This window comes from Schistocerca piceifrons, chromosome X (assembly GCF_021461385.2).
Source record: "Schistocerca piceifrons isolate TAMUIC-IGC-003096 chromosome X, iqSchPice1.1, whole genome shotgun sequence".
Classification (NCBI taxonomy): Eukaryota; Metazoa; Arthropoda; class Insecta; order Orthoptera; family Acrididae; genus Schistocerca; species Schistocerca piceifrons.
In genome coordinates this window covers 439,668,997-439,691,955 of record NC_060149.1, presented here as the reverse complement: position 1 = coordinate 439,691,955, position 22,959 = coordinate 439,668,997, and the positions used below count along the sequence as shown (strand labels likewise).

General features: G+C 37.0%; 1 protein-coding gene across 2 annotated transcripts in view; it reads left to right on the top strand.

Annotated features, from left to right (window-relative positions):
• LOC124722845 (calcyphosin-like protein) overlaps positions 1 to 13,764 on the top strand; it is a 329,601-nt gene extending 315,837 nt beyond the window's left edge. For both annotated transcript variants that reach the window (XM_047247970.1, XM_047247969.1), the window contains exon 5: positions 12,274 to 13,764. In XM_047247970.1, coding sequence (XP_047103926.1) covers positions 12,274 to 12,375 — 102 coding nt within the window. In that variant the 3' untranslated portion in view covers positions 12,376 to 13,764. The remainder of the gene's footprint in view (positions 1 to 12,273) is intronic.
• Positions 13,765 to 22,959: the final 9,195 nt, after the last annotated feature.

Genomic DNA, 22,959 nt, shown 5'->3' with positions numbered 1-22,959 from the left:
TTGAAATATTCATGGAATATACTTGTACAATATTCCTTTTCCAATGGACAAAAAATTAAATTCTTGTGTTCACTATAGGATATGGCAGATTTGACTGCCTTGTATTTGGCAAGTAGTGTTTGGCAACTAGTGTCCCCCCTCTTGGTCTTATGCTTTGACCACATAACCCTAAATTACCTGTCACATGGTTGGAAGATCTGAAAAATGTCTACAGTGTGAGAAACAACCTGCGTTATTCTTCTAATTTATGGAGTAATAACTGCAGTATTATGAAAGAGATAGTTACTACTCACCATGTAGAGGAGATTTTAAATGTCAATGAAATTTTCCATCAGCTGTGTAACTGACATGTTATTTTATTTTATTTTGACTATCAGTTTTGGCATTCCACTAAGCCATCTTCAGGACCTATATTTGTCTCTCAAAATAAATGATACTATCATATAGTATGATATATTTCTGGATGTCATGAATTCAAACTGTTTCACAAGTGCTTTATTCGATGACTTGATAGCAACTCACTATCAAGTCTTCGAATGAAGCACTTGTGAAATGGTTTGAATTTATGACATTCAGGAAAATAAGGCACTATATAACAATATCATTTATTTTGAGAGATGCATATGGGACCTGAAGATGGCATAGAGTAATGCCAAAACTGGAAGTCAAAATAAAGTAAAATAACATCTCAGTTACATGGCTGTTGGCATATTTCAATGGTATTGACAGTTACTTGACCAGCTGATGTCCCCTGTCCATGATGGATCAACAGAGATATAGAGGAGATGGTGAGTTGCAGACATGCACAATGAAAAGACTGCTAGCTGCTATGGCCACACTTCAGAAGAAGACCTTTTGGCCGAAAGCTGAAATGTGTAGCAGTTATTTCATTGCGCATGTGTGCAACTCCACATCTCATCTGTGTGCTGAGTAGCAATCTATCCCTTTCATAAGACTGTTGTTATTTCATCCTGGACTTTCCATTGGAGTAATAACTACTCCATATATCAGCAATCGATAGCATAAATGGCTTGCTCATACATCACTATCCTTTTCCATTGTACTAGGGGCAGCAGCCTTTCCAGTAGTTGCAGGGGCAACAGTCTGGATGATTGACTGATCTGGCCTTGTAACACTAACCAAAACGGCCTTGCTGTGCCGGTACTGCAAACGGCTGAAAGCAAGGGGAAACTACAGCCATAATTTTTCCCGAGGGCATGCAACTTTACTGTATGGTTAAATGATGATGGCGTCCTCTTGGGTAAAATATTCCAGAGGTAAAATAGTCCCCCATCTGGATCTCCAGGCGGGGACTACTCAAGAGGACGTCGTTATCAGGAGAAAGAAAAATGGCGTTCTACGGATCGGAGCATGTAATGTCAGATCCCTTAATTGGACAGGTAGGTTAGAAAATTTAAAAAGGGAAATAGATAGGTTAAAGTTAGATATATTGGGAATTAGTGAAATTTGGTGGCAGGAGGAACGAGACTTTTGGTCAGGTGAATACAGGGTTATAAATACAGTATCAAATAGGGGTAATGCAGGAGTAGGTTTAATAATGAATAAAAAAAAATAGGAGTGCGGGTAAGCTACTACAAACAGCATAGTGAATGCATTATTGTGGCCCAGATAGACACAAATCCCACGCCTACTACAGTAGTACAAGTCTATATGCCCACTAGCTCTGCAGATGATGAAGAAATTCATGAAATGTACGATTAGATAAAAGAAATTATTCAGCTAGTGAAGGGAGATGAAAATTTAATAGTCATGGGTGACTGGAATTCGAGGGTAGGAAAAGGGAGAGAAAGAAACATAGTAGGTGAATATGGATTGGGGGTAGGAAATGAAAGAGGAGGCCGTCTGGTAGAATTTTGCACAGAGCATAACTTAATCATAGCTAACACTTGGTTCAAGAATCATAAAAGAAGGTTGTATACATGGAAGAATCCTGGAGATACTAGAAGGTATCAGATAGATTACATAATGGTAAGACAGATTTAGGAACCAGGTTTTAAATTTTAAGACATTTCCAGGGGCAGATGTGGACTCTGACCACAATCTATTGGTTATGAACGGTAGATTAAAACTGAAGAAACTGCAAAAAGGTGGGAATTTAAGGAGATGGGACCTGGATAAACTGACTAAACCAGAGGTTGTAGAGAGTTTCAGGGAGAGCATAAAGGAACAATTGTCACGAATGGGGGAAAGAAATACAGTAGAAGAAGAATGGGTAGCTGAGGGATGAAGTAGTGACGGCAGCAGAGGATCAAACAGGTAAAAAGACGAGAGCTAGTAGATATCCTTGGGTAACAGAAGAAATATTGAATTTAATTGATGAATGGACAAAATATAAAAATGAAGTAAATGAAGCAGGCAAAAAGGAATGCAAACGCCTCAAAAATGAGATCGACAGGGATGGCTAGAGGACAAATGTAAAGATATGGAGGAGCATATCACTAGGGGTAAGATAGACACTGCCTACAGGAAAATTCAAGAGACCTTTCGAGAAAAGAGAACCATTTGCATGAATATCAAGAGCTCAGATGGAAACCCAGTTCTAAGCAAAGAAAGGAAAGCAGAAAGGTGAAGGGAGTATGTAGAGGGTATGTACAAGAGCAATGTTCTGGAGGACAATATAATGGAAATGGAACAGAATGTAGATGAAGATGAAATGGGAGGTATGATACTGTGCGAAGAGTTTGACAGAGCACTGAAAGACCTGACTCGAAACAAGGCCCCGGGAGTAGACAACATTCCATTAGAACTACTGACGGTCTTGGGAGAGCCAGTCCTTACAAAACTCTACCATCTGGTGAGCAAGATGTATGAGACAGGCGAAATACCCTCAGACTTCAAGAAGAATATAATAATTCCAATACCAAAGAAAGCGGGTGTTGACAGATGTGAAAATTACCAAACTATCAGTTTAATAAGTCACAGCTGCAAAAACTAACGCGAATTCTTTACAGACGAATGGAAAAACTGGTAGAAGACAACCTCGGGAGAGATCAGTTTGGATTCCATAGAAATATTGGAACATGTGAGGCAATACTGGCTCTAGGACTTATCTTAGAAGAAAGACTAAGGAAAGGCAAACCTACATTTCTAGTATTTGTAAAGTTAGAGAAAGCTTTTGACAATGTTGACTGGAATACTCTCTTTCAAATTCTGAAGGTGGCAGGGGTAAAATACAGGGATCAAAAGGCGATTCACAATTTGTACAGAAATCAGATGGCAGTTATAAGAGTCGAGGGGTATGAAAGGGAAGCAGTGGTTGGGAAGGGAGTGAGATAGGGTTGTAGCCACTCCCCGATGTTATTCAATCTGTATACTCAGCAAGCAGTAAAGGAAACGAAAGAAAAATTTGGAGTAGGTATTAAAATCCACGGAGAGGAAATAAAAACTTTGAGGTTCGCCAGTGACATTGTAATTCTGTCAGAGACAGCAAAGGACTTGGAAGAGCAGTTGAACGGAATGGACAGTTTCTTGAAAGGAGGATATAAGATGAACATCAACAAAAGCAAAACAGGGATAATGGAATGTAGTCGAATTAAGTCGGGCGATGCTGAGGGAATTAGATCAGGAAATGAGACACTTAAAGTAATAAAGGAGCTTTGCTATTTGGGGAGCAAAATAACTGATGATGGTCGAAGTAGAGAGGATATAAAACGAAGACTGTCAATGGCAAGGAAAGCGTTTCTGAAGAAGAGAAATTTGTTAACATCGAGCCTAGATTTAAGTGTCAGGAAGCCGTTTCTGAAAGTATTTGTATGGAGTGTAGCCATGTATGGAACTAAAACGTGAACGATAAACAGTTTGGACAAGAAGAGAATAGAAGCTTTTGAAATGTGGTGCTACAGAAGAATGCTGAAGATTAGATGGGTAGATCACATAACTAATGAGGAAGTATTGAATAGAATTGGGGAGAAGAGGAGTTTGTGGCACAACTTGACAAGAAGAAGGAACCGGTTGGTAGGACATGTTCTGAGGAATTAAGGGATCACCAATTTAGCATTGGAGGGTAGTGTGGAGGGTAAAAATCATAGAGGGAGACCAAGAGATGAATACACTAAACAGATTCAGAAGGATGTAGGTTGCAGTAAGTACTGGGAGATGAAGAGGCTTGCACAGGATAGAGTAACATGGAGAGCTGCATCAAACCAGTCTCAGGACTGAAGACCACAACAACAACAGTTGTACCAATGGAGAGTATGTGGAAGTGTCACCACCATGACAAACATCTTGTAACATTTGTGTGGCATCCATTACACAAATCCATGGTGCCAACACAGTGTTTTCCCACTATGCACTTTCTGCATGTTCAATTAGGCAGGAGGCCAACTGAAAAATCAAGTAACTCATGAATACATGTTAACCTTTGAGAGATCAGGTAAAACTCTCCAATCTTAGAAAAAAAAAAAAAACGAGAAAATGACAGGCCTAGTGCCAGGAAACTAAAAAAGAACTTATAAGTAGAATGTGCCCTACAAATGACAAAAACGACAGCTGATACCCTTTGCCAATTCAAAACAAAGGCAAATGAACATTTGATTTTTCATAAGTCTATTGATCCTTTAGCTGTTTATGCATAGTCCAAGTTTTCAGTTTCTAAGTATGATGTTAAACTTTGGTTTCTGCTGTTCAATTGTTAGACTTGTAGATTGTATTTATAATCTATTTTGTCTTTGCATCATGTAGTATAATGGCTTCCTTTAAGATTTTAAGTTTGTGCTTGACACTGAATAAAACTGAAAACAATACAGTCACTGCTGTGAAAATTTGACTTCATTATTTCGCTATATCTTTTTCTTTATGCTTCTCATAGGAAATTCATAAACTATTGCTTTATTCTTCTATTGATTGCATATTAATATGGAGGTTCACTAAACATAAATTTAATTAGTAAATAACTTTTTAATTCAATGAAAATATATGGAATATAAAAACAAACCATTTTTCTACCTAGCATGCAATATATCAGTGCATTCTCAACCTTGGCATCTTGGATTTGCTCCATTTTTAGAATGCTTCATACTTAAATACTTGCTTCTTCACAGTGGTGTTATTGAGTAATTATAATATCAGCAACCTACATAATGCTTCTCTAGGGATTGCAAAGGCAACATTATTTAATTACAGCACACACTGACGCATTTAAGCAGTCATTCTTCCTGTGACCCATACATGAATGGAATGAGAGAAAGTCCTGATAACTGTTAAAATGGGATGTACCCTCTGTCATGCACTTCAGTGATTTGCAGATTACAGATGTAGATGTGGGTAAAATTTTTATTGGGTTAATTTCTTGAAAAACTAAAAACCTATTAATAATATATTTTCAGTCATATATCTGTTGCACAGTCAACATGATAGCCAGTAAGGGAAAGACTTCGAAACAGCAATGCAGCTCAAAGTAAACCTAAACACTTGTCAGCCTAAAAGTTACCATGTAAATTAATGTACAGGAATACAGCTCCATTTAAAAAATTCTCATATACGTATCTACCTGTCCACTTACTTAGTTACTAGGTCAAACCCAAATATTGTGACTATTTTCAAGTATGTTCTTCATACACAGAATGACACTCTTTTCTTCATTTGTATGGTATGTAATCGATGTGATTTGAATTACTGTGATAAGTGGTTATGCAGAGTAGTGTTAACTCTTGGTTGTTATGGGTGGTTCTAGATATGAGAGAAAGGTGAAGAATGAAACCTGGTACTGGCATATGGCTTGTGTCTCTAAAACTTCACCAAGTTGGCAGTCAAGCTTCAAGTGCCCATTTCATGGAGTGATCATTGTACTAAAAGCTTCAAGTGCCCATTTCATGGAGTGATCATTGTACTAAGTGCCATGCAGTACCATTTCATATGTTAATATAAAAAGTTTCAGGATGTAATCAAGTACACATCCAATGATTGGAAACTATGCCACAACCTCAATCCCTTTTTTTGACAAAATAGAGACCATGAAAGATTTTAAACACCAATGAGACTCAGACAAGCTATGTCCACACCAAACAGGCCTATAAAATTGGATATAAGTAACCTGAGGTACAGAGAATTGTAAAAAAAATTGTTGATGCCTATCTCCCTATCTCAGAGAAGATCAGTTTGGATTCCATAGAAATTTAGATATGTGTAAGGCAATACTGATCATAAGTCTTATCTTAGAAGATAGACTCCAGAAAGGTAAACCTACATTTATATCATTTTTAGATTTAGAGAAAGCTTTTGACATTGTTGACTCGACTACATTCTTTGAAATTTTGAAGGTAGCAGGCATAAAATACAGGGAGCAAATGTTATTTACAACTTGTACAGAAATCAGACTGGAATTACAGGAGTCATAGGATATGAAAGGAAAGCATCAGTCGAGAAAAGAGAGAGACAGGGATGTAGCCAATCTCCAATGTTATTCAGTATGTGTAGTGAGCAATCAGTAAAGGAAAGAAAGCTGGATTTCAGAAAGGGAATCAAAATTCAGGCAGAAGAAATAATATGTTCGAGGTTTGCTGATGAAGTTGTAATTTTGTCAGAGGCAGCAAAGAACTTGGAGGAGTAGAATGTGCACTGGGATTCAAACCTGGGACCTTTGCCTTTTCTGGGAAAGTGCTTTACCAACTGAATTATCCAAGTATGACTCATGACCCATCTTCATGGCTTTCTTCACCAGTACCTCATCTCCTACCTTCCAAACTTCAAAGAAGTTATCCTGCCTACATTTTGAAGCTAACACTCCTGGATGAATCGATATTGCAGAGACTTGGCATTGACACAACCTGGGGGAGTGTTTCCAGAATTAATTTTCACTCTGAAGTGAATATTACACTGGGCTTCAGGAGAACTGTGAAGTTTGGAAGGTAGTAGATGAGGTACTGGCAGAAATAAATAAAAAATAAAGTAAATCTGTGAGGGGAGGATAGCTTGGATAACTCAGTCAGTAGTACACTTACCAGAAAAAGGCAAATACCCAGGTTCAAGTCCCAGTCAAGCACACCATTTTAATCTGCCAGGAAGTTTCAGATTAGTGCACACTCTGCTACAGATTGAAAATTCATTCTGGAAACAATACCCCAGACTGTGGCTAAGTCATATCTCCACAATAGCCTTTCTTCCAGGAGTGCTGGACCTACAAGACATCCACGAGAACTGTGAAGTTTGGAAGGTAGGAGATGAGGTACTAGAGGAAGTAAAGCTGTGAGCATAGGTCATGAGTCCTGCTTGTCGGTGTGTCGGTGAAAGGCAAAGAACCCAGGTTCTAGACCCAGTTATGCACACAGCTTTAATCAGACAGGAAGTTTTGAAATTATGAGTGTCTTGAAATGAGATTCTAAGGTGAACATCAACAAAAGTAAAACGAGAGTACTGAAATGAAGTCAAACTAAGTTGTGTAATGCAGAGGAAATTAGATCAGTTCAAGTGGGGTGGCCAATAATATGTAAACACCAAAAACACAACATATTACCATGCCTAATACAGTGTAAAAAAACTGTTGGCATTCAAAAGAACTACCATTCATCTTGGAATGGATAAATATAGATCCTGTATGGTTTTCAAGGGATCTTATACCATTCTTCCTGCAAAACAGTGGCAAGTTCACGTTGTGCTGATGAAGGTGGATGGTGATCACACACACTTCTCTCCAAACTAGACTACAAAGGCTCAATAATATTGAAATGTGGTGCCTTTGTTGGCCATAGGAGATATGGTAATTCATCATGTGCTCACAAAACTAGTCCTGAATGAGGTGCTCTGTGTGGAGGGGGGCCCTGTCATCTTGGAAAACAGCATCACCATCGTGGTAAAAACATTGTACCATGGTCCACCACCATAGCTGAGTGTACAGTGCACTGGCTTGTCATGAAAGGGGCCCGGATTTGATTCCTAGCTGGGTTGGAGGTTTTCTCTGCTCAGGGACTGTGTGTTTGTGCTGTCTTCATCATCATCATTTCATCCTCATCGACGCACAAGTTGCCGAAGTGGAATCACCTCAAAAGACTTGCACCAGATGACCAGGTCTACCCACCGGAAGGCCCTCACCACATGCCATTTATTTATTGCACCATGGGATGGGCCTGATCAGTCAAAATGGTCACATAATCCTTGGCAGGACTGCAAACTTACAGAATAACTAGGGGGACCATGGAATATGATGGTATGGCTGCCCAGATCATCACAAAACCCCCATCCCATTTCATTCTTGGGACATAAATTATAAACTTGGCCAAGAGTTGGAAACAGTGTGTAACAAGACAGATTCAACAAAACAACATTCCCCCATCACTTCACAGTGCAATTTTTATAGCTCTGAGCACTATGGGACTTAACATCTCAGGTCATCAGTCTTATAGCTTTGACACCATATTTCCCCATTATGAGCATTTGCACCACTGCTTTGCAATTCCAGCTTACCCTGCAACTCCCTGCACAGTTCCCTACTTATGCAGCTCACTTAACTTTGTTTTGTTGCTGACAGGATCTGTGAGAGTGACATCAATTTTCAGTGACTTTTGCCGCTGTCATCCTCTTATTTTTTGTCACAGTCATCTTCAATGGCCATCTGTCACAGTCACTCAACACACACTTTTGTCTGCGTTGTGACTTAGCAGATGATGCCTCTCCACTTTCCTTGTTTGCAGTATAAGGCATGAATATAGTGCCTCTTGAAACACCAAACACTTTGGCTACCTTGATTATGAGAGCACCCATCATATGAGCAACAACAATATGCCCGATTTCAAATTCAGTTAGCTCCAACGTAATGCTACACAGAACACTGTTCTGACCACAACTGGCACTTGCAATGGATTGAGGACATTCCACAGTTGCTATTCATGGTCAAATACAACAGTGGAACCTGGAGGCTTGGCTAGCATCTCATTTACATTTATTTTCAAGCACACATTTCTCATAGCATTTCCATATTTTTGTCTGTCCGACATAGGTTGTAGTAGTTATTCAGAGATGAAGAGGCCTGTACAGGATAGACTAACATGGAGAGCTGCATCAAACTAGTCTTCAGATTAAAGAGCACAAAGACAGGAATGTGTTACGTAACTCTGGATATTCAGTCATTTCTAATACATATTAATCACAGTTTATATCATATATATACATCACAGGCAGTAAGTGAAATACACTAGTGATTGTGAAAATTGCAACACTTAGAAAAAATCACTCAAATGAATCCAGACACGGAAGATGTTCATAACAAAGCACTAGTAGTAAGCGATTAAGACTCAAGGCATACATGTAGGACCGCTTGGTTTGCCCAGTCTTAGTGTCAGCTTAACCTGAAGCACTAAAACAGACATGGATTTGTCTGTGCCAATACTTCAGCATCATCTGCTGTTGGCTGCACTGGTGACACACATGTAGTTCCATTTGCTTCCATTGTCAATAAACCAGTAACACCTCAGCCTGCAATGGGAACATGAACAACATCAATGGTGTACTGAATTGGCAAATGTACTATTTTCTGTAAGTCTTAGCTCAAATTGTATTACTGTGATGACCACATTGTATGTGTTATGAACTACTATGACGACTACGGTCTGGCGTCATACACTGATGAGCAGCAGGGCAGGCAAATGCCAGGCATGATGGTTGAGGCACCACTGGATGCAACCTCGTTTCCTACATTATCGATGGTAATCCCAAATACAACTATTACATCATGGAAGATTTAGAACCTGAAGTACTGTCTGTCCATCAGGAAACTTCATGTGCTACATTTCACCAGGACAGTGTGTGGCCACACATGGTGTGGTACATCCAGGCCTTCTTCAAGGAACTAAAGTAACTTGTCCACCTCTACTGACGTAATTCAAATAATTTCTTAGGTTTTTAATGTCATTATAATTAAATTTCCAGTTTCAAAATGTTGTAAAAATTAATCACTGCTCATAATGACATCAAATTTGAACAAAATGTTATCAAAGAGTGGGAAAAAATCATGGAAACAGAAAAATATATTTAACAAAAATCTTACCATTAGTTGATGCTGTAAGCAGCAGAATTTGCAAAACAAAAGGTATATGGTACACAGCTGATTCTCAGTTGCATCTGAAACACTCGCCATGACTGTCTCAATGCAGGATCATGCACTGCTGGTAAAGCTCTTTTACAAGAAGCCAGTAGCTCTATGGAAGTTTTGGACACTCAAGTGTATGAAAAAAGGCATTGGTCCAATATTGGGTGTATGAAGAAAAACATTCTTTGAAGATAATGTGGCATAGGTTGGAAAATAATTTATCTAATTTCAGTAGAAGATATGACCACAGCATTGCAGAAGGGGTCAAGCTGTGGTGCAGAAACATGCAGTGCTGGGAGAATTGCCCTAACTTTGGACATTGAGCATGGTGCACAAAATTCTATGAAGTGTCCTGCATTGTTATCCATACAAAATTACTCAAGTTCAGGAGTTTCCTCATGCTGACCTGCCAATAAGAAAGACATTTTCTCTAGAATTTCTTGGTCTCGTGAAAGTGGAAAATGAATTGCCATGAAAATTTCTGTGGAGAAATGAAGCTAATTTCATCTCTGAGTACAAGTCAGTACACAGAACTGCAGACTATGGGCAACAGAAAATCCACTCATTCATCAACCAGTACCATTTTATTCTGGAAAGGTAACTGTGTGGAGTGTGTTTATGGCATTGTTTATCATAGGGCCATATTTTTTCAAGGAGACGGGTCCTGTGGGTCACAGATAAACACTATGGGAGTCTTTTGCACATTATCATTCCAGCCTTTCAGTTGCCTGTATGTGTGGATAGGACCATTTTTATGCAAGATGGCACTTCTCCACACATTGCACAACCAGTAAAGCAGCTGCCGCAGAGGCATTTTGAAAATGGCAGATGTATCAGTCATCATTTCCCTACAGACTGGCCATCCACATCATCTGATCTTAATCCACATGACTTCTGGTCATTGGTTTACCCAAAAGATGTTGTGTTCAGTGCTCTGATTATAAATATATCTGAACTGAAGACACACACTGTGCAACATATTCTGAATGTGAACCCTGAGACACTCCGATCTGTTGTGGAACATACTGTTTCTTGATTACACCTTGTGGCAGAAAATAGTGCCTTGCACCAGTTTTGTCACAGATAGAACTCAATGTCATTGTTGCTTTTTATGTGGTTTATGGCCTCAGGACAGTTAAAAAACAAGTTTCCCATCTGATTTGGTACAACCTTCCCATTGTGGACAGGCTTACCTCACTAACAGTGCCACAGCTGATGAATGTCCAACTTGTGTGATTGTGCACATTCCACAGTATGGTTGGTTTAATAAGCAAATCTCACACCATAGCTGTCATACTGCAATTCATCAGTCATTTCTAGCCAAACCCATTTATGTCATGACTCTTACAGTGGCATCCAGTCGGAAAATTTTTGTTAAAATTTTCTTGGTTCCATATTGATCCCCCCTTCTTTCATAATATTATATTCAAATTTGGCGTCATTCTGAGCAGTAGTTCTTTTTTTACAGTGTTTTGAAACTGGAACTTCAATTATATCTTCCATGTATATTGAAATAATGAAATATGCATTATCTTCCACATGTTTTAATTCACCTACAAAACACATTATTTATTGTAAAATAGGTACTATTTGATATTATCCTCTGTAAGCCAATGCAACTTTTTTTTTGTATTCTGAAATCAAATTTGCAATTTGTCAGCTTTATAATCTCTGCTTGAAAAGTCACTACTTATATATAACACTAATATCCCAGTGTATAATGTATGAACTTACTAAATTCTCACAGTCATAGATTATTTTTAGTTCTGTAATCCTCATCTTTAATTAATTCACTTATAAGTCAGATGTGGTACAAAATTCACATCAGTCATATGTATCCTTCTTGGCGTTGCAGTTTTTATAAATTTTACTGTAAGTATAGCTCCTAAAGAGGCAGAGCACCATATTTCCTAGGAATATTTAGAAATAAACAAAACCAAAAACAGCTATCTGTAGTTACTGACTGATAAAATTTAACTTTATTACCAAAGAACGGTGCTAATAGGATTAGAAACACAGTAAAATTGCTAGTATACTTCTCTCATTTGCATTACTACCATAAACTGACCAAATACATTAACAGCCAAAGAGTAACTGTCCAACCTTTATCACAGCAGGCTAAAGGATTAGTATTAACTGATTTTTCACAAGGAGAATCATTTGTTCTCAGCATACATTTAACAAAAAGACTTACCAACATGGAATTCATGTATGTGTTTTCTTGTCCATTTTAGGTAACCAAGGAAGAATTCATTAATTACTATGCAGGAATAAGTGCATCTATTGACAGTGATGCATATTTTGATTTAATGATGCGTCAGTCTTTTAAACTGTGAACTGAACAGTTAACTTCACAAGTTAAACCAATGTATGTTTATGTTATCCCACAAAGTAAGTGTGTCAAACTTTCCTCTTATCAATTTAAAGAGAACCAAATTTATTAAATTTTACACCTACTATGTTTAACAGATAAAGAGTTTTCCAATAATAAACATTGTATCTATAATAATTAAACTTCAAAATTTTCTCAACAATGTGTGATTTGTTGAGTTTACTTCATATCCTGCATTTACTGAAAATACACAAATTTTTCTTTGTCTTATTTGAACGTTTTGGTACTTTTATGCACAAAATTGAGATACTTCGATGTTGTTGGCGGTTATGCGGTGAAAAGAAAGATGAAAAATGTTAAATAAAAGTTTTTCTGTGGCATGGTTAATAAGATGTACCTCAGGGTAGCTACAATCATTTCTCAGGTTGCCTTGCAAGTTCTAAAACAGCCATTTTTGCTGGTATTGTATCATCTCACTGCACTGCTCTGCAAAAGAATAAATTGCTAAGAAAACAGAAGAAAATTTGATTCACACACATCTTCAAAATATGAGTTACTACTCAATCTGTGTGCAATGTGCCATGATTAATAGTGGATATCTTTTGTAGTAAGCTCTGTTACATATTTATCACAGTTGTTAAAGTCATCAGCAATTGCTTCATTCTCTCATACTTTTGGCAAAAGTGACTATGAGCTACATCCATTCTTCAGAGTTCTCATGTTAAATATATGACAATCTGTGGTGACAGTGAAAACGCAGAATGGTGCAATAAACTGACAAATACATAAACAAGTTTAAACAGGCAGACCCTGAGTGGTAATACTATCAAGTGATATGGTTACTCTTAAAGGTACATTTAATAAATCTGTGAACCAGTTATCAGGACAATGTTTATTAAAATACTGCTAATTACAGGATATTGTAATTATCATAATTTCAAGATTCTTAATCACACACAATTTTGGCATTATGTGTGGACTGAGATTTATGACACTGCCTTGCTATTTTCTATTAAATCTTGTATAGAGTTATGAATGATGATCAAGTGGAAATAAATATGATCATTGCTGTGTCTTAAGATTTTACTTTGATGGATGTGTAACTTTATATGAAACTAATGTACAGAGTTTCTGCAACTGTAGCAGTAAACCAAGAGTTACTATTTGTTGATTTCCTACTATGAGTGTTATCAAAATGTTACTTACACTAGCTTAATTAGGTTAACTTTGTTGTCAGCTATTTTGTAACTGAAATTTGCAAATGAATAGAAAGTTTCCGATAATATATTAATGTCCTATTTATTGTGCTTGTTTGTTGTGCTTGTTATATATGTGTTGTAATTTATTACATGAAAATAAAAATAGTTCAGTAATAAATAGGCATGTTGAAGTATGCCAGAAAAGTCAACAGTATTTATGGTCAACATTTATTCTAAAGAGCCTGTCAGAAGCAGTTGTGAATCCCTTTCAATCTAGGGTCAGAGAGCTACCTCCATTTCCAACCTCTCTAACCAGTCCCTCTTTCCTCCCCGAAGAAGAAATGTCTAAGTCCTGAAAGCTAGCATTAATATTTTCCACTTTAAGTGATTGGCAGTACTACTAGGAACTTCTTCTTTTGGAGGTAAGTATCGGTCAACTATCCTATCTTTCTGTGAATTTAAAAGTCTGTTGGCAATATACAATTGTATTTCAAATAATGCTGAATTACTGCACCCACAACAGACTGATGAAAATACCACTGAATTATGAAGGTTACTGTAAATTAAGTCAAATGCTCGTTCAATGCTGTCATATTCATAAAGAGTAAAATTCAAAAAGAAAAATTATTGCTGATGCAAAAATAGGTGACTTTATTGATTTAAAAAGTAATGTACATGTTAATAACACAATGAACTGTATTATTTCAATATTGTGATGTCAATTAAGTTTGAAAATCTCAAACAACAAATAAGAAGTGTCACCTATGGGACAAAACTCTGACTGTTGCTACTGCTTTGAAATATACACTGAATTACAAATTCTTATTCACACATATTCCCTCTAGCCTTACAGGAGGATGTAGGTGGTGACATGTATTTAAAAAGCTATCAAGTTTAGAAAGAAAAGAAAATAAGAATCGTCATGCACAAACTTGGGGTAAGGAAGCATTACAGAGACAAGTGAGGAGAAAGCAAATATGACTGATGTCATCTTTATGTGTGATGAAAATTTGTTGCTCGGTTTTTGGAAAACTAATCTGGCAAGCAAACAATATAAACCATGATATGAAAGTACCAATTAGGTACTTCCTTAGACTGTATAATTAAAAATGTTCATATCAGTTCAAAATTATGAGTATTGAAAGTAAGCTAATTTATTAATTGAATGCAATGTGTAGTATAATATGTTAGTGGGCAATAAAGTTTTCTGGTGACTCCTGACAGGCATAAACACTAGTGTGACTGAAGATAGTTGTGAAAAATCATTGGAGTTAAGTACAAATGATATATCTGTTTTTCTTGCTGGAACACACGATGTAGCAAAGTACAATACAAAGGAACTCACAATTTCTCTTAAGCAAAGACTGCAAGATGTGGAAACACAAATGTGACTGTTTTTCCAGTTGCACATCACCATGATCTATGATACTAGTCCTGTGTAAATCAAGAAGTACGAAAAACAAACAAAGAGGTTCAAAATACTTGCAGCCAATTTAAGAATGCAACACTCATGGATATAAGTGAACCTGGAATTAGATTTCACACAACTCAAATCTTCCATCCCAACAGAGTGTGAAAGAAATTCATTACCTGCAAGATTTTAGAAATAGTAGGTAAAAAATTAAGACTGAAGCATGACATCTCAGAAGCCATACCTCTCAATGACAAAAGTGATGTGTTTAATTCTATAAATAAGAACTGTGTAGTAACACAAGTGATATATCTCAAGGCTAGAAGTGAACCATTGAGAGCTATGCCTGAAGAGATACAAAACCTTAAAATGAAAACAGACAACAATCCTGAGCAGCTTACAGAAATCTGTGAAAATGATGAGGAGCAAGAAACTAACTACAGCATTACTAATGAGGCAGCCACATGAATGGGTATTCCAGGAGCAGAAAGCACGCAGAAGTCAACAAGGCAAAAGAAGACTCTGAGCGTCTGCACAGATGAGTTTTTATGGACAGAATCTCTCCACACAAAGCTGAGATAACTGATGTAATATAAATTCTCTTAGGAATTTGTCTTGTTAATTTAAAATCCTGTAGACAAATAAAAGGCAGTGACAAGCATCTCTTCATATACCACCAGACTGTCCAGTCAGTCACAAACAAGGTTTTAAACACTGAGGTATTGCTATATACTCAACTTCATTTTGTCAGTGTTCTGTTTCTGTCAGAACACTGGTTAAAGGTAGACTGAATGATTCATCTTTGATTCCAGGCTACACACTTGAAAATTACTTCTGTAGAAGAAATCTCAAAAATGGGGGTACTGCTGTTTTAATTAAACTAAAACTAAACTGCATGCAAACAATCCTCTGAAAGCTCAATGTTACTGACTGACTGCCATGTTATCCTCAGCCAATAGGAATCACTGGATGCAGATAAGAAGGGCCATGTTATCATCACACCGCTCTCCCAGCCATTGTAAGTTTTCGTGACTAGAGCTGCTACTTCTCAGTCAAGTTGCGCCTCAAGTGACCTCACAAGGGTTGAATGCACCTTGCTTGCCAACATCACTCGGCAGATGGTACAGTCACTCATTCAAGTGCTAGCAAGCCTGACAGCACTTAACTTCAGTGATCCGATGGGAAACAGTGTTAGCACTGCAGCAAGGCCATTGGCTGCTTTAATTAAAAGTGGTTTGAAATACAAAACAATTGAGTCTTCGGTTCAGAAAGAGACTTCAAAGCAACAGTTGTAGAAAGCAGTGGTGCAAATGTGCAAATGCAGTTATCATGTGTATCTGTCACTTTCTAAATGGGAAATTAGAGGCATTTATCAATAACAATCAAGAATCAAGAATTTTTATTCACCATTGATCATTTTACAATGAAATAGGCTTCATCATTGTAATATAAAACAGGATGTAGTAATCCATACTGGCACATAATAATATAATACACTGATGTAAATAAATTATAGTATAAATATTAAGCACAGCAATAATAAAATACCCTACAGAAAAATTTCTAAAAGCCACTGTCAATAATTTACTCTATAATATAGAATGGTATAAACCCTGTGCAATAATAACTAGATAGAGTACACAGGACATAATTATACAAAACATGGGAGTATAATTATGCAAAACAGAATTACAACACATAATAAGACAATAAACTACAGGAATATTTGTTAAATGCTAATATGCTACTCAGGAATTTCAAAGAATTCTTTAATATGTAAAATGAGTGGTCTGATAGCCAGTTATACCACACAATTTAAAAAATTTTTAGATCCACAGACCAAACATACATTGATAATTTGTTGAAAATTTTGAAGGGATTCACTTTGTGAGAATCTTCAGTTCTTGGTAACCTGTGAATTGGTATATCTAAATTAGCCTTAGCTCTGATGTTGTGGATCTCCTCAACACGGATCTATGGAACGAAAAACTAATCTAATCTAATCTTCATAAATTTCCTCTCCAGCAGTAAATTCTGAAATATTGTTTTTAGTGTAGGATACAGAAACATATACATTGAGGTGACAGATGTCATGGGATGCCTCCTAATATGATGTCAGACTTCCTTTTGCATGGTGTGGTGCAGCAGCTCCATGCGTGGTGAACTCAACAAGTCATTTGAAGTCCTCTGCAGAAATATTGAGCCATGCTGTCACTACAATCGTCCATAATTGTGAAAATGTTGCTGGTGCAGGATGTTGTACATGAACTGATGTCTCAGTTATGTCTGATAAATGTTTGATGGGATTCATGTTGGCTGAGCAGCAAAGTCATTTGGTCAAATTGACCAGAATGTGCTTCAAACCAATTGGAAACAACTGTGACCCAAGGATATGACATTGTTGCCTGGAAACATGAAGTCCATTAATAGCTGCAAATACTCTCCAAGTAGCTGAACATAGCCATTTACAGTCAATGATTTCAGTAGGACCAGACAACCCGGTCCATTTCAATTAAACACAGATTACATCGTTGCCGACCCACCAGTAGCTTGTACAGTGCCTTGTTGACAACTTGGGTCCATATCTTTGTGGGATCTGCACAACACTCAAACACTAACATCACTTCTTACTAACTGAAATCAGGCTTCATCTGACTAGGTCACAGTTTTCCAGTCATCTAGGGTCCAACCAATATGGTCAAACCCAGGAGAGGTGCTGCAGGTGAAATTGTGCTGTTAGCAAAGGCATTTCCATCAGTCTTCTACTGCCATAGCTTACTAACACCACATTTTGGTCCGCTGTCCTAATGGATACATTCATTGTATGACCACATTGATTTCTGTGGTTATTTCATGCAGTGTTGCCTGTCTGTTAGCAGTGATAACTCTATGTAAATACTGCTGCCCGCAGTTGGTAAGTGAAGGCTGTCAGCCACTGTGTTCTCCACCATGAGAGGCAATGCCTCAAATATGGTATTCTCAGCTCACACTTGAGACAGTGGATCTCAGAATACTGAATTCTGCAATGACTTCCAAAATGGAATGTCCCATGCATCCAGCTCCAACTATCAGTCCACATTCAGAGTTTGTTAGTTCCTGTCATGCGGTCATAATCACATTGGAAACCTTTTCACATGAACCACCTGAGTACAAATGACAGCTCTGACAATGAACTGCCCTTTCATACCTTGTGTACACCATACTATTGCCATCTGTATGTGTGCAGATTCTATCCCATAACCTTTGTCATCTCAGTGTATATATAAATTTATAATTGAGCGTATTCTGAGAATGAAAAAAAAAGAGGACGACAATGATTCATATGACCTGTTTTACACATTATGCACAAGACTTTACTGTGTTTTTAAAATGTTCTTACATCAGTGGAGTGTCCTGTCCGCCCCGATAGCTGAGTAGTCAGTGTGACGGATTGCCATCCTACGGGCCCAGGTTCGATTCCCGGCTGGGTTAGAGATTTTCTCCGCTCAGGGACTGGGTGTTGTGTTGTCTTCATCATCATTTCATCCCCATCTGGCATGCAGGTCACCCAATGTGGTGTCAAATGTAATAAAACCTGCACCAAGGCGGCTGGACCTGTCCCGCAAGGGTTCTCCCGGCCAATGACGCCAAACACTCATTTACATTTCCAGGGGAGTGTCCTCATTTAATCAGAGCAGATAACACGTGTGACTGGAACTACCTAAAGTATGTCACCCTAAGGTAATCCAAGCTCAATAGACCCCTAAATTTCAAAATGAGGTATGACATCTGAGATATTTTTCACATACCTGATTGATATGTTCCTTCCAACTGAGTTCTGAGTTAATGTAAATATCAAAAAGTTTTACTGACTCATTTTCTACTTCATTGGACATTCTCATCAGGTGTTGTTGGGTTTATCAGAATTACACAGGAATTTATTAGCTTCAAATCGGTCCAAGGCCATATGAATTTTTTTTTTCCCATCCAGATGTGAAATACTCTGATGTGTGGTAAGTAGTGCTGTATCATCAGCATAACATATAACTAGAGTGAGTTATGTTATTGGGCAAATCATTGAGTGCTGTAATGAAGAAGAAGAGTCTGAGAATAGATCCTTGTTGAACCCCTGTGCTGATTTCCATTCAGGAGGAATTTACATTTCTAACTGAGACAAATTGTTTGTGTTCAATAAATAAGAATATATCATAGCTAATATGCTCTGATGCACCCCCATCTTAGTAGAACATCAACAGGAAGGCAACTGAATTCTTTGTTTGGATCACATAATAGCAGTGATATCATATTTTTGTCTCCTAGAGCTCTTAAAGTTTGAACTTTAATTTCCAAAACAACTACTATTGGTTTCTCCCCTTGTAAAAACAAAACTTATTGCTACATAGAAGATCGTTTTCTTTGAAATAGCTGCTTATTTGCATGCAGAAGTGCCTCAAACATCTTTGAAAATATTGGTGCAATTGAAACGATTCTGCAGCTTTGGAGATGCAATTGAAACAATTCTGCAGCTTTGGAGAAGTTGTTCATTCCCTTTTTCAAAAACGAATAAGTTTTCATACTTCGCATGATTTCAGTAATATTCCAAATTCTACACATTTATTAAAAATAAAAGCTAATGGTGTACAGATGGAGTGTATTGTCTTTTTAATTAATTGGCAGTACCCATTTAGGTTCTTCAATTTTAATTTGTTGCCTCTTATACATTGTGAGGAGTAAAGGCACATGACGTGCCAGGCCCTGTCCTTCAAGTCTGATTGTAAAGTCTTCCTTATGCAAATTGATGATAATATTATTTATGCAGGCATTCTTACATGTAGCACAGTTATTTGTACAATACAGGTCCAATAATCATAGCATATTCAGAAATTTCGTTGTGAGTTGCCCCTCTGTGCTTTTCAGTTCTATGTTAAAATCACCACAGATAGCAATTATTGACTTATTTTTCAAGATTTTCTAAAGTATTAACTCACATTTTTCAATAAACTAATTTACATCTGCATCTGGATACCCATACAGACTAACTACAACTATATTTTCATTCTCTAGTCTTATACAACTTAACTCCCCATCCAGTTCTGAGCAATAGGTAGATAAATCATTTCTGGAAAATTTTAGTCATTCTTTGAGAAAAATTTAAGCTCACTATTCTTTCTCTGTTTTCTATGCATCATGACTGCAACAAGATACTTTTGGGGAACAAATATATTTACTTGATCTTGTGTTAACCAGTACTCAGATACACATATAATATCAACATGCTAAATGTTGCGCAAATGTTCTAATTCTAAAAGCTTACTTCTAATGTAACATATGTAAATTTATAGAAAAGTAAGTAGCTTGTCTCTACCTGTCTTCACCTGGGAGCTGCTTGTCTCTATATTTGAAGTTGTAGGCTCAGTTAACGCCTTTAATCATATGACACTCTGACAGTATGTGCTGTGATAGTCACATACCTGTTGTTCTATTTGTTGGCTTGCTTTTTTAAGTGCTTTCTCTTGTGTAACAGTCTTTCATCCCACCAAAAATCCTGGCCCCTTGGTAGTGGTTTCTTTCTTTGGGTTGACCACTGTATATCACCTAGTGGCATTCCCATTCCCTGTGCTTAAGTTCTCCTTATTCTTCTTCTGGCAACTTTGTCTGATTATAAGATGTCTCCTTTTCTGCCACACTTGCTGCTGGATTATTTCCATTCAATACTCTTTTTAACTTTTGCATTGATCTCTTCGGTACAATTTTTTCCTTGAGTAATTGTATTATCTACAGATATATTATTTGATTTTAAGGATTCTGCTTTTCTTTGTGTGACAGTTGTGCCAGCAACTGTTTTCACTGACTCTTGACTTGAAACATTACTAAATAGGATATACATATGCAAGAAATCAGTATTACTATGTAAGGATTTCAACACTGACTTTCTTGCAACAAGCAGGAGAAAAGAACTGAAACTTCCTGGCAGGTTAAAACAGTGTGCTGGACTGAGACTCTAACTCGGGACCTTTGCCTTTCACTGGCAAGTGCTCTAGCAGCACTTGCCCATGAAAGGCAAAGGTCCTGAGTTTGGGTCTCAGTCTGGTACACAGTTTCACTTTGCCAGGAAGTTTGATATCAGCACACACTCCACTGCAGAGTGAAAATTTCATTCAGGAGAAAAGAACTGTTGCTCAACTTGACAGATATATTCAATTTAAAACAAACAAGAACAACCCCAGCAAGAATTACAAAAGCTTCTGCACTACCCTGGAGCAAGTATTTGTTAACACAACCTATACTGCAAGTTGTGTAAATACAAATTTTAGTGACCATGAAGCCCAAGTGGTAACCTTCTCAGGCTATTTACTACCCAGAAAAAACCATAAAAGAACTGTGACTGCAAGAAGGTTCAATACAGAGAGCATAGAAACACTTAGTCGTTTATTGTCAGGAGAAAGGTTGGAAGAAGTTTATCGGATGCATGATACCAACAAATGCACTCATGCACAGGTGACACTCCACAATCTAACCCCTGAACAGTGGCTCTGTTTTCCCTTACCCTCACTGAATATTGAGTCAATAAGAACATAAATCCAGTTAACTACAAAATCCATGCATTCTGCCCATTTATTTGCATAAGCTGAATTCAACTTTTTCCTTTGTGTGATTCCACATGTATGGGTTGGCTTCTAATATTTTATTGGTCATGACATTTTTCACCCTCTATTATTGATTGTGTTCTATCTTGGGCATATTGTGATGTGTCATGTATTTTCAAATGTTCACAGGTTCCACACAATATTTGTATCATATTTTAAGTTGTAAATTACATTTGTGCTTCCTACAAATTTTGTCAGAAGTAGCCTAGTTTAGACAATTGCTCCCCACTATTTACATCATTAAAGGTATATATCTGAGAACTTTGCAAGCTTATTAGTGGTGTGCATAACTGACTTAGCAGTAAATCAACATTTATGAACTATAGTTGTATAGTCCTTACATTTGAGCAGCAATACCTCATTCACAAAATTGTTTGCCCTAATTGAAATGTAGGTACTTGTGTGATTAGAGCAATATTTTCACATTTTTTCCATTAATTAGCCTGTCTGTTGTAAGAAAGTGTTTTAAAATTTATAATTGCAGTATAAACCTAGATCTTATATCATTAACGGCATATTTCATAACTGTCATAATATGTCCCATTTAGTTTTCCTTCTCAACAGAAGTGTATATTGTCATCATTTATCATACTCTACCACTATTCTTGGGTTAATTATGTGATTATGTTGGTGGTCACAGCCGTGATAAAAACTGCAAATGTAATTTTAGCTTCATAGAATTGATAAATTTTATCTGCGGTTTTTCTGCCATTACAATGCAAACCACTTTCTTGGGTAATGTTGCTTCAGTTATGGAAACTTGCAATCTTGTAGCATAACAGATCATTAAATTAAAATAGAATCACTGAGTTTAAGCTGAAGATATTTGTTTAGTGTTCAGAAAAACATGGCACCAATCACAATGCAGCCCTACTGTGAATGTTGTTCTTAGACAAGGGATCAGTTAGTTGTTGTCCATAGGAAGTCAAAAATTCTGCTGAATGCAGACAACTGATTGGGAGATGCTGTGAATAGGTATATTCGATAAACTACTAAAAGTTGCTGTTTATTTATTTAGCATCCAATAGATCACACATGTGATATAGGATTTGCCATTTGATTACACGTAACACATAACAACACACACACACATAATAAATTGACAGACATATAAATACAGCAAACAAATTACATACCCAAAAACAAAAGTACATGCTCATGATAAACAAATATATATCATGAACTACGCCTTATACACAAAACGTATTACGGATATTTAACAGATTTTTCCTAAGTACCATAATTACGAAGTTGAAAACATGATCAAATTAGTTTGAATTTTTAAAAAATAAGTACAGATTTCAATCCACAGTCTGAAACAGGTATTCATTTACACTCTAGTAGCATTTTTC